The 13,815-nt window shown below is 36.0% G+C and overlaps 2 protein-coding genes and 1 long non-coding RNA gene across 5 annotated transcripts; 1 reads left to right on the top strand and 2 right to left on the bottom strand.

Moving 5' to 3' along the window:
* Positions 1–173: 173 nt before the first annotated feature.
* Positions 174–3,457, bottom strand: LOC145239528 (uncharacterized). Its single transcript, XM_080102867.1, has 3 exons — positions 2,646–3,457; positions 503–649; positions 174–444 (listed from the first exon to the last, which is right to left on the bottom strand). Exons 1-3 carry the CDS (start codon positions 2,897–2,899, stop codon positions 183–185), a joined length of 663 nt encoding a protein of 220 aa, XP_079958993.1. The 5' UTR covers positions 2,900–3,457; the 3' UTR covers positions 174–182.
* A 2,291-nt stretch (positions 3,458–5,748) lies between these two features.
* Positions 5,749–6,747, top strand: LOC145239647 (uncharacterized). Of its 2 annotated transcripts, none has more exons than XR_013862353.1 (3): positions 5,749–6,043; positions 6,104–6,215; positions 6,277–6,747. It is a non-coding gene; the product is annotated as an uncharacterized LOC145239647 (long non-coding RNA). The 2 variants fall into 2 exon arrangements; XR_013862352.1 differs by having other exon boundaries at positions 5,752–6,039.
* A 668-nt stretch (positions 6,748–7,415) lies between these two features.
* On the bottom strand, positions 7,416–13,198 carry LOC145238872 (fanconi-associated nuclease 1-like). 2 transcript variants are annotated; one of them, XM_080102147.1, is made up of 14 exons: positions 12,966–13,198; positions 12,086–12,603; positions 11,867–12,031; positions 11,624–11,790; positions 11,207–11,328; positions 10,614–10,756; positions 10,412–10,552; positions 10,159–10,250; positions 9,425–9,650; positions 9,234–9,364; positions 9,054–9,177; positions 8,785–8,985; positions 8,601–8,729; positions 7,416–8,151 (listed from the first exon to the last, which is right to left on the bottom strand). In XM_080102147.1, exons 2-14 carry the CDS (start codon positions 12,584–12,586, stop codon positions 8,017–8,019), a joined length of 2,277 nt encoding a protein of 758 aa, XP_079958273.1. In that variant the 5' UTR covers positions 12,587–12,603; positions 12,966–13,198; the 3' UTR covers positions 7,416–8,016. The 2 variants fall into 2 exon arrangements, with proteins under 2 accessions (XP_079958273.1, XP_079958272.1); XM_080102146.1 differs by having other exon boundaries at positions 9,425–9,659.
* Between the last annotated feature and the right edge of the window lie 617 nt (positions 13,199–13,815).

Consider the following 13,815-nt stretch of genomic DNA (forward strand, 5'->3'; position numbering starts at 1 on the left):
GTAGACCAAAAACGTGTAATGTTTTGGTAGTAAATTTAAAAGCCGATAGATTGAATTTATAGAGACCCCAGAAAAAGTTTAGACCTTGGGGGCTGCGACCCACAGTTTGAAGACCACTGTTTTAGAGCTTCAAGTGTCCACTACTCCTAACTTTCCACATAAAAAACAAAAACTTCTTAATATTACATAGTTTCTTTATTCAACTCTTGCGCAGTTCTCTTCAATACAAATCCTCTATTATCCACTGCAAAGTTCACATTTATTGGAAAGTCAATTGCTTCAACCACCTTTTCTTCACAATTTTCTAAGGTTATCCAGTTGGCAGCTTCTTGTTCAGCAACTGCTAGTTTAGCAGCAAACTCTTTCTTCTTAATTTGTGTTGGATCAAACATATCATTTTTCATTTGGATGACACTTTGTTTGTCAGCTACTAAGCGTTTTGACCTAAAAAAATTATTCTTTATCACAAAAATAATCATAAACAAATTCGTGTAAAAAGCACCTGGCATTTTGCAAGTTTGCATTGACTTCCATAATATAGTCCATGCATTTTTTATGATGTGTTTCTTCATTCCAAGACAATTCTTCTTCTTTCTCAGTGACGGTTTCATTTTGCTGTTGTTCAAGCAACTCTTCTTGAAATGCAGCACTAAACATGTAGTGGTTTAGAAACAGTGTGTGTTATATTTAACTGAAAAAAGAGGTTTTGCATATATGTTGTGTATCATTTAATGATTTGGCACATACCATTTGCCACACTTAAAAAGGTATACATTTGTTGCATAGGATAAAGTATAGCAAACTACTCGATGTGTGGCTTGTGGCAATCCTAAAATTAAAAGGTCGTGTGTACGCAGCCCAACAGGCACACATTAGGTTGGGCTCATCAATGTCCGTTTAAGATGTTCACTTTAAAACTCCCAACTGAGCATAGAGAGCAAGTTGCAATATAACAAATAATGGTGGGTGGTTATTACACTCCGAATGCATCTCCACACAGGTGTTTGTGTGGACTAGTTACTTATGGTAAACAAATGTTCTGGTTATTTTTGGATTCTTTAGGACAAATTATTAGAAGGCATCAACCCAAACTTTAAAAAGTTTTGTCTGTATTCTTTTCGCATCATTTTTATCACATAATTACAAAAGCAGTAAAAAAAAGAAAAAAAAACTTTTAATTTAATCTCTTGCTTTGACCTCGATATTGATGTCCAATGTAAGTTTTTTAACACAAATTTTCCTAGAAAGTATTACAGACACTACAAAGCAGGAACCCATTTGCTACAAATATATACACAACAAATTGTTTTTTCACTTAACTTTGTTTCACAAAACGAATGCCATTGACCTGTAGTAACCTCTCACGGTGCACATGTGGAACGACCGTTTAATAACCTTTTGACTCTGTTTTCAATAGCATGCAGTCCTTAGTGTTCAACAACACCATTTTGCCTAATTTATACATGACTTAAGTATTGATTCTCGGATTTGTTTGTCAATAATAAAGAAACTATGTTGATACAAGTTGACCTTCAGTGGCCTCTCCTCATGCAACAGTCCAGCTGACACCGACCATCGCGGCTTTCAGAGAAGTAAAATTCTATTTTTAACCTTTATATTGATCAATAATGGTTTGCCTGACATATACAAAACCGAAGTACACTTAAGAGTCTAAGTCACATCTAAGGTGTAAAAACTTCGCCAAAACTGAAAATGTGTGTATTAACTTGATAAAACGGCATAGCATTGCTGCGCAAAAGCAACTCGCTTCTAATCACTAAAAAGACTTCCCCATAAAATGTCTGTCCGAGCGTCAAGCAGAGAACTCCCATTTGCAATAAGTCTGTCTGTTCAATGTACACATATTATAGGGCCGATTGAGCCAAAGTTTTAAATACTCAGTGAGTAACCCACTGGAAACAATTGTTTAAATTTTTTTTTAGAGCACATTAGGGATTGTCATTCAAACCTAAAGGACTGGAAAAGCAAAACCGAATATTTGGGGGTTTAAGGGGTTGGGGGTGAAAAATTAAATGCTTCTAAACTGTGTTTTCTAAAATTCATGAACATGAAAAAACTTGGTTGCAATGACACTTTGTTTGTCATTTTATTCACAATGAAAACAGGTTTGTGGTCAACATACAAAATCTTAGTTGTAAAGGTATGTACCAGAACAGATTTTTTTTTAAATGCATCGAAGTTTCAGTGGAATCTGCTGTTTTGCTGTACAGTGCATTACTACTGAAAATACTTTATTGATGGTATACGGTACATTCCAAGTGAACATGGCAATGGTGTAGCAAGATTGGTGAAAAAGTGTTGAAGTAAAATTATCATACCATACAACTACCATGCCAAGCCAAGTGCAATCACATCAGGACTCTGATTTATAGTACAAGCACACCTGTTTGTGCACAAGAAAAGCAACTTAATATGCACAGCCTTACACACCAACATACTTATTTTCTGGGTCAAAAAATCAAAGGTCAGTGTTCAAACACATGTCTTAGGAAGTTAGGAGCCTGCATGAATCAGTGGTTAAAACAGTCAAACAGATTTTATGTATTTCAAACAGTTGGTAACCTAACCTTGCACCAGGTGATTTCTAAACAGTTAGTATTGAAAATTATTGACACAAAACTTACACTATTGATACCATTGCAGAGTTATAGGCCAAATATATTGGCTCTGCATGTTTCTCATCTTCGGGTGTAGGATAAGACTTTTTAAAATAGCTTGGGTCTGCTTTTTTCGTTGGAGCACGTCCTAAACTGCGAGGTTTGCGATACCGAACTTGTTGTTTCATATAGTTAGGGTGCTGCATGCATTTTGAAGCAGCAATTGCAGAATGATAAGACACCAACTTGTTGCATAGAATTTCTTTACAAGGAGCTGTCATTATTTTAACTATCTGAAAATAAAAGCAGGTTTGTTTAGTAGTGATGGGACGAGTACCCGGTACTCGGTATCGAACTATTTCAGTGGTATCGATACTCGTACTCGGTATCGAAATATTTTGTCTCAGTTTTCGATACCAACGTGCGAGTACCGAAGGCCGATTTACACCATATAAATACGGGCAACTTTATACCAACATTTGCTTCGGACAGCACAAAAGTGGAAAAAAGTTTCGCCAGTTAACGTATATCTTTTTCTCTATCACGTATTCGGCATGTGTGTGTGCACGCCTGTACCCCGACCATGGCAGATAAATTAGCCAGTGATATACAACTAAGTACAGCACTACACTTAAGTACTTGGTAATCGTACTCGGTACTCGGTATCGAAGGTATATACATGTGGTACTCGTAGTCGTACTCGGTATCGGACCATCGGTACGGTACTCGCTTCAAAACCTAGTATCGTCCCATCACTATTGTTTAGTCGCAACAACACAGTGATCATAATAGTCTTGTTTTGAAAGCATCATTAAATGTATCAACTATCAAGTTAACACAGTCATAAAAAAGTTAACCAACTGCTCAGATTTTCCACACTGCGCTATGCGTTTTTTATAAAGATTGTTTCTGCTTGAATGCACCCAGTAACTTCGCGGCGATTTCAGTGAAAAAAGATAGAAGAAGTGGTGGTTGTCGTCTGTTTTTCTCGTATTTGCCTCTTGCCTGGAGCAAAGAGTATTAAAAACATGAGGGAACTCTGAAGAAACAAGAAACTTTTTTTTGGGGGGGGGGGCTTCGTCCAGCGTCACAGTTCAGTGCATTTGTTGACCATTTTGCATTCGTTGAAGCACAGTCTTTACATACCATGTAAAGACAATGGCTGAAGTTTGTTTGACCATTATCATTTCGCCGAAGTCAAAAATGTGAAAACGTAAACAAACGAAACATATTTCTTTTACTTTGTTCAATTAGAACAAATTACTATTACAGACCTTCACGCTTCACCTGTTGTATTGGTCTAAAATACCATTGTAACGTCATTAGCGTTAAGCAAGATTCACACCAGACGCGGTTGGCGGATAGCGACGCGTTTTTGCGTTTGACGGCAAGCGACGGGGTATTCACACCAGACAGCGACTTGCCGTGACGGCGTGATTTTCTCGGTTGAAACGGCTGACGGCAAAGTTAAATCGGATTTAACTTTTCCGTCAGCCGCGCTAGACTGCTGGATGAAAAACTTGGTATTCGATTTGTTTATGATGCATTTCTGCTTGATTTAGGTCTTTTTGTTTGAAGGTGGGTTGTTTTAATGTTATTTACCAGGAAAATAAGAATGGAGTCAATGAAGTAATGATATTATTGGTACAAATTGTCTTGTTTTAATTGTTTTTTGGCTGTTTTTAGCAAATTAGTTTGAAATGCTCGTTTAATATTTTTGTAAACAGTTTAAAACTAGAAGAGTGGCTTTCTGATATACTTCCATTTTATATATTCTATACGATATTTACCAATTAACTATACACATCATTTGATCTACACATATGATTGTTTTTGTAAACAAAAACTGATGGGTCCCCACACGCGCGTTTGTGCGGATTTACAGTAAACAAATGTTGCGGTGATTTTTACATTCTTAAGGACAAATTTTTAGAAAGCATTAACCCAACAATAAAAAAAATTGTTCGTATTCGTTTTGCACTATTATTGTCATGTAATTACAAAATTAAAAAAACGTAACAAAGACTTAAATCTAATCTCTTGCTTTGACCCAGATATAGTCCTCCAAGGTCGGGTTTTGAACACAATTTTTTTAGAAAGCTGTAACAGTTGTGTTACAGACACTTTAAATTAAAAAGCAATTTGCTACAAGTGTATACATAACAATTTGTTTTTCATTTAACTTTGTTTCGCAAAACGAGTACCATTGACCAGTAGTAACCTCTCAGGGTGCACACGCCAAACGACTGTTTGACCTTTTGACACCGTTTTCAATAGCACGCCGTCATTCGTGTTCAACAATACTGTTAAGCCTAATTTATACATGCCTTGAGTATTGACTCCTTAATTGATTGTCAAAAAAACGCTACGTTATGAAGAAAGTTCTGAGCTGTGTTTGTAATACGGACTAGTTGACCTTAAGTAACCCGTGATCATGCGGCAGCCAACCTGACAACGAGCATTTAAAAAAACATTTATTTGGCAAAACTCAAGTTAATTTTTTCAAGTTTTTCTTGACATATACAAAACCGAAGCACGGTTATTAGGTTTAAATCACGTCATAGGTGTAAAACCTTCGCCAAAACTGAAAATGTGAGTGACCACTTAATAAAACGACATAGCATTGCTGTGCAAAACAGCTGATTTCTAATCACTGAAACGACGTCTCGTAAAACGTCTGTCCGACGTCAAGCTGAGCCCTCCCGCTATCGTAAACCAGTGAGTTACTCTCTTGGTACTTCTGCCTACAGTGTCTTTCTTGACCAAACGGGCGTTAGACACATTTATGTTTCGGGGGCCTATGGGTGAACCTCTGGGTCATACTTGGTCAAAATTCACATGGACCATCTTTAGACCAATATCTGCAATGTGTGTAAATTTGAAAAAGTTTGAACCATTCTTTCTTGGCCAAAACGTGGGAACAATAGCCGCGCTAAAAATTTCACGTTTTGGGGGGCTGTGGGTGAACCGGGGGATCAAACGGGGTCAAAATTTACATGGACCATCTTTAGACCAATATCTTTAATGTGTGTAAATTTGAAAAAGTTTGAACCATTCTTTCTTGACCAAAACGTGGGAACAAATCTGCGTTAGAAAGAAAAAAAGAAAAAAAGAAAAAAAGAAAAAAGAAAAAAAGAAAAAAAATATATAGACAAAAACAATATGTGTCCCCTTCAGGGAAGGGGACCCATAATTAAATACTGAACACAAACATACTACAATTTTCTTACCAGTGGTTTAAAGAACTTTTATTCACAGCTTTTTGTTTAGTCTTGGGCTGGTCATTTTTAATTTAACTGGTCATTTTTAATGAAATGATTTTGTAATTATGTAACCACTACTTTGCAAAAAGAAAAGTACAAGAGAGGTGCTGCTGTTGAAATCTTACCAGGATGGAAACACTATTCATATGAGCCTATGTGTAGGTAAATTTATGGTATAAATTTTAAATGTATTGTTCCTTTAACAACTATGATTTGTTGCAGAACTGTAGGAACTTTTCCTAATCTACATGTCTATGACTGATTCAACAACTCCAGTGCACCTGTTCAATAAACTTCATGGCAAGAAAAGAAAATGCTGTATATGGATTTCCAGGTTGGTATACTTGAATAAAAATGTAGTTTCTGCTGATCAACTGTTCCATATATTTCCATAGAGTTCAAGTTATGAATTTGTGACATGTTGGTCATACTATAGAAAGCAATTTTCCGATAGAAACCTCATCCAACATCACAGAGCAAATTGATGAAGTTACAAACTTCAGAAGTCTGTCACAAGCCAAAGAATACAAGTTTTTTTCTCGCATTTGACAACATCTAGCATCATTGTGATTGTGCAAGTTTATGTACATGCATCTTTTACATCTAAGCTTTTTTGTATGTTGTTATATGATTGTTTTATTTGCGTTTCTGCAATCTTGTGTTTTCTAAAATGTGTTCATTTATTTTATTGCTATTATATTGCCAACTTTGAAACATATAGTGTCTGTAAAACAGGAAAGTGTGTTTCAACAGCAATGACAGAAGTAAACTTAATGCAATGTTGCTGTTGTAATTGTTTTTGGAAACATTTAACCGTGGAATAATGATCAACATTATATTTTGTCACAAAATAAACCCAACGGAATTTTGTAGCAACTTTCTTAAGACGTAGAAACACTGAACATGTCAAGCACATTGACCCAGTTTTTTTTAACAAAAGTCGTCGACGGCAACCGCACTGCCGGTGTGAAGGGCCAACGTCGCGTCAAACGTTACGCGCAAAATCCGCCAACAACCGCTGGCGCTGACATCGCTAGCCGCCACCGTCAACCGCGTCTGGTGTGCAGAGCCCTTTATTGTAGCACGTAATGGCTAGGTGGAAATTAATACAATCGTGCTGTACCGTTAAAAAATTCCAATCAAATGAAAATACATTCCGCGCTCAATATTTTCCTGTACGTTTACACAGCGGTACCTTAGAGCAAGATGCTTTAGTTTATAGTTCTAGAATCTAGACTATTTACCAACGAAATGACTTTTACCGACACCGGTTTAAAATGACCTCTCAAACATTAATGCAGTGGTTCTCACTTCTCAACCAGGGTCCGCAAAGCGTTTTCAGCTGGTCCGCGAAAACTTTTTAATTCACGCAAAACGAGATTGATAAATCGCGATTTAAAAACAACGCTTTGGCGTTTTAAAATAGCTTGAAACTTGTTTGAAAACGTGCTTCATTGGCGACAAAACCAAAATGTATCGTGGCATTTAATCTCATTGTGATGCAACACACGTAAATTGTCAGTGGCAAACAGGGTCACATGAGTTGAGTTTATTTCGTTTGGTGAAAGAAAACATAGCGACACAACAGCAATAAAAACAATCACAATGCAATGAGTTTTTCTTTAGTTGATTTACGATGTTCCAACCCAAACTGCCTTATGAGATTGTTACACGTAATTTTAAAAGACCAGCTTAAATCTTGCTTCTTGCTTGTGAAAATAGAAAAATCGTTAATTCAATCTTTCAGTTTTACAATAATAAGTTCAGCTGTATGGACCACAGACCTCGAAATAATTGCAAAGGGACGCTTGGGACAAATAATTGAGAACCGTGGTCCACAATTTGTTGGTTTGCTTTTGTTTTTTTTGCCGTGTTGTAATTTAAATGTTCTTAATCGTTCTTTTTGTGTGTGTGTGTAAACGTAAGAAACTCAAAGATTTTAAGTGTAAACGTAAGAAACAGATGTAACTTACAGACATAATATAACATTACAATGAGATGGCAGAAAAATGACGTATATGAGTGATAAGCAAGAAAAATTATACCACAGTAATGCATAGAAAATATGTGGAAAGAATGACATCAAAGATATTAAAATGCCTTGAGGTTATGCAGAATAATACCACGGTACTTTTTCAAACTGTTAATTTTCTGCTAGCGCTTGCTGAGACATAGCAAACTTCAACACAAGCACCAATAGACACCAGGTGATGCATCCACATTTTCTGGTTGTTTTGAAGACGGTCGCTAGGTCCCTTAACTTCAACAAACTAAAACGCAATACATATTGCAGTTAAAAAAAATATAATATTCACACACTAAGCAAACCAAAAATGTGGCTTTCCTATATTATGCCAAATTACACATTCATACTACATCCTATTCCATGGCTTTCCACATGCATTTGTTATACTTGCAACTAATACATATTTGTTACCTAATATCAAGAGGGTATTATACAAGCATTACATGACACCATTGTCAAAAAAGTTTTCTGTTGCAGCCATACCATGTCGATCTTTCTCTTGTGGTGAACATGCAAAACGTATGAATGCCGTTTAACACTTTTCAGGCAAACGGTGTAACCAGTGGGGCTATTAAGTCGAACACACTTTATCTACCACCTATGATGATTCTCCAAAGTGCATAGGCAAACTCAGAGATAAAAAAAAAACAAGGTAAAATCAGGGAACCTTTAAATACAGTTTTGTAACAATACCTTGTAAATGCATTTTGCTGGATTCCAAACAACTAAGTCAGGTAAACCGCTTCTTGTGTGTCTGAGGTCTTTGGACATAATGTTTAGTATGGCACTTAATGTTTTTCCACCAATACAACTAGCTAATGCCTACAATACAAACATTGTTTCTTTGTTCAAAAAAATATGTTACAAGATAACTTACCAAAGTTTCCTGTAGAGATGAAAATCTTTGCCAGTTCATTCCCGCACAAGACACATCCTGTTGAAGATTCCATGTCTCAGTTAATTTTTGAATAACACTAAAACTGGAATTCTCCCAGTCACAAATATCCTGAAGTCTTTGAACTATATACGTTTTTCTATGTTCATAAAATTCATCTGTGTACAAGTCCAGTGGGTGAGTCTGTTTGACAACTTTAAATTTAGCAAGGTTGTTTAAATTATTACAAAAGTCAACATGCACATTTTGACCTGAAACTGTGTTCTAAAAACATCAGGTATACCATCCATAAAAATTATGTCCCACATCAACAAACAAAAAAAGCAGGAAAGGGTTCCACCTTCCCCATGTAATCCTTGGTTGTATCCCAAACTCCTTCATGTTTACAAAATCATTATTTGAACCAAACTACATTTGTCACCTAAACTTACTTGTAATGTGCCAGAGCATATTCTTCAACAGAGCACAGCACAACGTCATCAGGGTGGCCGGGAGTTTGCCACATAAATCGTGCACTTCCAGACTGCATACGCTTTGGTAAAATTCTTCCCACGATGTGCACCTTGAAAGAAACCATAGTTAACAGTACAAAGCAACAGATTCTTGGAGCGTTAGTGGTTACCTCTTTGGCACTAAGAAAACTCTGCATGTGGAGTTCCTTTTTGACTAAACCTTGTTCCCTCAGTTTGGCACTCATGCACAACTTATTATACCTTTCCACCAAGGATATTTTGTGGCCAACTCGAACATATTTATCAGACAACATTTCGGTCACAACTTCCATTGCTCTTTTTTCATCATGCATGTGTTGGTCATAATTTAGTGCCAGTCGCTCAGCCCAATAGCCCCTAGCAGTGCTTAACAGATTAGAAACATATCTATTTTTTTAATTTAGAAACATAAATGTTTGATGTAAAAGCATCATGCAGCTTATAAATCAGCGGTTCTTAACCTTTTTTGTTTTTTTACCTGTTTTTTGCCCCTATAATATGTTTGTCCAACACTTCACGCCCCCTCTGAAACAGGCAAAAAACGATTGTTTTTCTTTAGTGAAAAATGTACCTAAAGTTGCGAACACTCGCACCAATGGGACCACCAGAACTAAAAAAGCCTGTATGTCATTCTTTGAAATGTGTGTTACGTTATATGGTATTGCATCATAGTATTAAGTTTCTTTTTACAACTTGTTTGTTGCTAGTTCACAAACAATGCACTCTGCTTACAAAATACTGATTAAATCTGTTTATCTAACTTTGGACTCACTCCCAGCCCCCTCCCCCCTGGTTAAGAACCACTGTTATAATTATTTAACATTAACAATTTTTCATGTCAAGACAGTTCAACACTATATCTTACTTTCTTGACAAACAAAAATCATTTTGACCAAGCAGCTTTTTCAAAAGATCAGATGCTTCATCATATTTTTTCATCTTTTGAAGTATTTCAACCTAGAAATATAAGGATGATTAATAGAATTATTCCTGATACCAAAATATTTTGCAATGACTGTTAAATTTGTCAAAACTATTTTAGTGAAGTTGATAAGATGAAATTCATTTGTATAATGCTTGCGTTAAGTCAGGTGGTTTTCAAACATGAGATATGTTACCTGCAAAGACAAAATCTGAATGTAAACAGAACATGCAGTAAAGGTTTTCATAAATGTCTTCATTTTCAAAGCTTTTTTCTTTGAACCTTCATCAACTTGTAAACTGGCCACAGAAGCATTTTCGCATAAATGCAAGGCTTGCTGCAACAACAACAAAAAACTCTTACAATTGATTACAAAGTTTGGAACTTGTTTTACCAACCTGCCATTGAGAATTGTCACATGCCATCATTACTTCATGTTTTAATTGATATGCAGTTTCATATTCCAAAAGTTCAAGCCTGCTTTTGAAAATTGGTGTGGGATCATTTATGGTGTAGGTGGGGTAGATGATCTTACCCATTCCTAACCAAACAAGTTTTAGCAACAATTTTATTTTTAGAGGGAGGGGGTGACAATAAGTGTAGTCGTGTTTAGCCAACAAATAGAGTAAGTTATATGATCTTCAACCTAGGTAATTGTAATATAAACTGTAGTGCCAACCTGTGCAAACTGGAAGATTACATGCTAGAAAAGGGGCCATAAAGTAGGAATGTTAAAGTTGAATTCAAACTTTAGGTGGATTTTAGGCAAATTTTGCTTTTTGTACAATATAATGCCACCATTATTATTTTCTACACAACTACATCTTCACCATAAAACATGTTTTGAGTAGTGTGGTACTGGTCTGTTAGATTATGCCTTACACTTCAAAAACCTTTTCTCTCACCTTGTTTTGCAAGCATAACAACCACAGACTTGCAGCTCTGTTACATTGAAAGTCAATTCATTCTAATGATATGTCTATTTTGTTACCTGCCAACAAAATTGAAGAAAGTTGCTGGTGTTTGCCATAAAAAGGTCCTTGACTTTGACCAGCTATTGTGTATTCTGAGTCATCAATTGTTCCTTTTGTGACATCAAAAACAAGTAGAAGCCTAACCATAACATGTCAATTATTTGTTGCTTGCAACAAAAATGAATATACACTTTAAAACTAGATATCAAGATCAAGACAGTGACAATACATTAGTGGAAGCATAAATTTTAGAAATTTTGTATTCTGCAATATTAGTTTTATTAGCTGCTGAAGTTGAAAACTGCGATGGGCCAGAAGGACTGGTATGTTAACAGGGAAACTTAATAAGGCAAAAGTTACTTTATAACAAGCTTTTTCCTTAAGTAAGGAACTTTTGTGCCACAATACTTTACAATTGGTTGATATATACATACCTATTGAAAACTTTTTGTGGAGCAGGTGACAGTTTATAGCACTTACCAAGTGCTGCTGAGGCTCTTTTCAATAACTTGCTTTCTAAAGAAGTTTGAGGGGAAAATAAACTTTTTTGTTGTTTACACATCAACAATAATGCTGATATATTTTGTTGCTTGCTGTTGTTCTGTAAATTTTGCAAAAATAGTATCTTTTTTTAAATGCTTGAATGAATGCATAGTAGCATATTGAAAAATACCAACCTGAATATGATATAATCTTGAAATATCTTTTACATCGGGGGCAGACAACAAATGTAAAACATCATCCAGCGACAAGGAACAATTATGGCTGTCAAGCAAGAATCCATTTTCTGCAAGATCATTTAACACAACTGCTGCATCATTAGTGATTCTTGGATACGAAACCTAAAATAAAGGAACATACAGGTGGCTCTGCATTTAAAAAAAATATCAACACACCTTTTTGATAGGAAGCCAGGCACACTTCCTTTGATATAACCTAATATAAAGCTTCTGTGATGAGCATTGCATAGTTTGAAACTTTTCAATCCAGTGCATGTCTTCACCCTCAAACAACTTCTTGTCATTCTGATTGTTCAAAACAGCATTTAATATCAAAAAAAAATCCTTTAAGTAGTAGGGTATCTCTGTGGTATGTTCCTCTTGATCCTCACATTCAGTGGGCTGATCATTACTGAGTTTTACATTTCTTGAATGCACTTCCAAGTTCTGCTTGTGTTGGTAGTTGGTTTGTTGAAAAAAGGTAGCATCATGCTTCTCGTCCCTTTCCAAAGATTTGTCTGTGACATTAGCAGTTGTTTGCAATTCCTCATCTGATGATATTTCTATAACTTCGCTTGTAACGAAAGTTGTCTTTCGTTTTTTGGTGTTTGCAGAATAGCCTGGCTTGTTGTCAGTAGACTTGGTGTTTTTAAAATAAGTTAAGATAGATCGTTTCATTGTTTTCAAACATGACTCTGCAAAAAGTTGGTGCAAAATCTATAGTGCAAATGCTTTAAAATCTGACTTATCAGATTCCAGCATTAGACATGAAAAAAATGGAACAAAACAATAAGATAATATAACCTTCAGGGAAGGGGATCCATAATTAACAAACCAAGTCCGTGTCAGATGTGCCATCAAACAAGTAAAACACAAAAATATAATATACACATTGCTACAAGAGATGTGTGTTGTATGCACATGTTATACTGGCATATTGAATGTGTCCTAACAAGTATAGTCATCAAATAGGATACATGGGCTTCGAGAGTATAATGCAATTGAGAAGAAAACTGAAAAGTATCATCTCTGGCAAAAAAATAAAGCCTTTTCTTACCCTTTTTGCTTCATATTAACATCAGATTTCTCATTTTCACAAACACCAAACACGCCACAAGAACCAATGCATGTGGCATTTACTCAACAGCTAAACAAAGCTTGCTTCAAAAAGTAAACATTTGTAGGTTTCTCCCAACCCAGCCGACAATTAGATTTGTGAAAATTCCCAAACATGGGAACACGGTGGAATGAAGTTGTGGTCATAGGCGCCGAGTTTTTCAAAAAATCAAGGTAGCGAATGTAAAATATGACGTCACTTTATGTGACGTCACTAATGAGTGCAATCACAAGAACTGAAAGCCTCAACAAACTTCCCACAGAATTCAAAATTCGTCATAATTTAGAAAAAAAACGGTATGTTTAAATTTATATTTAGTTGGAAATTGCCACACGTTGCTGTAACGTTTGTCATTGGCTTAGCAACGTTCAAAGAATGTTTCGTCAAGTTGTTGCTGTTTTATATCCTGAGATAACCATTTATTACACCACATTTGCGTTGTACACAACAATGACCAGACATTCCCTGGCAGACTAAGTATGTTGCTGTTTTAAGCCACGTTTTGTGGTTATTTCGCCGGTACGCTTGTTTAAAAGCAAAAGTGTTACTAATTTATTTTCTTCATTTGACTATATTTCGTACGATACCGCTACGAACAACCCAAAATATCCACGGTGGCCGCCACCGTGCGATAGAAAACCAAGGTGGCGGCGCCACCCCGCCACCGCCTAATCGGCGCCTATGGTTGTGGTGGTGTATCGTGTATTGCAGCACAAATAAGCGCAAATATCATTTATAGCCAGAAAATCACTTCTCCCTTTAAGTTTGGTCGGATTCAAACCACAACCTT

This window comes from Phallusia mammillata, chromosome 7, assembly GCF_965637545.1.
Source record: "Phallusia mammillata chromosome 7, kaPhaMamm4.hap1.1, whole genome shotgun sequence".
Classification (NCBI taxonomy): Eukaryota; Metazoa; Chordata; class Ascidiacea; order Phlebobranchia; family Ascidiidae; genus Phallusia; species Phallusia mammillata.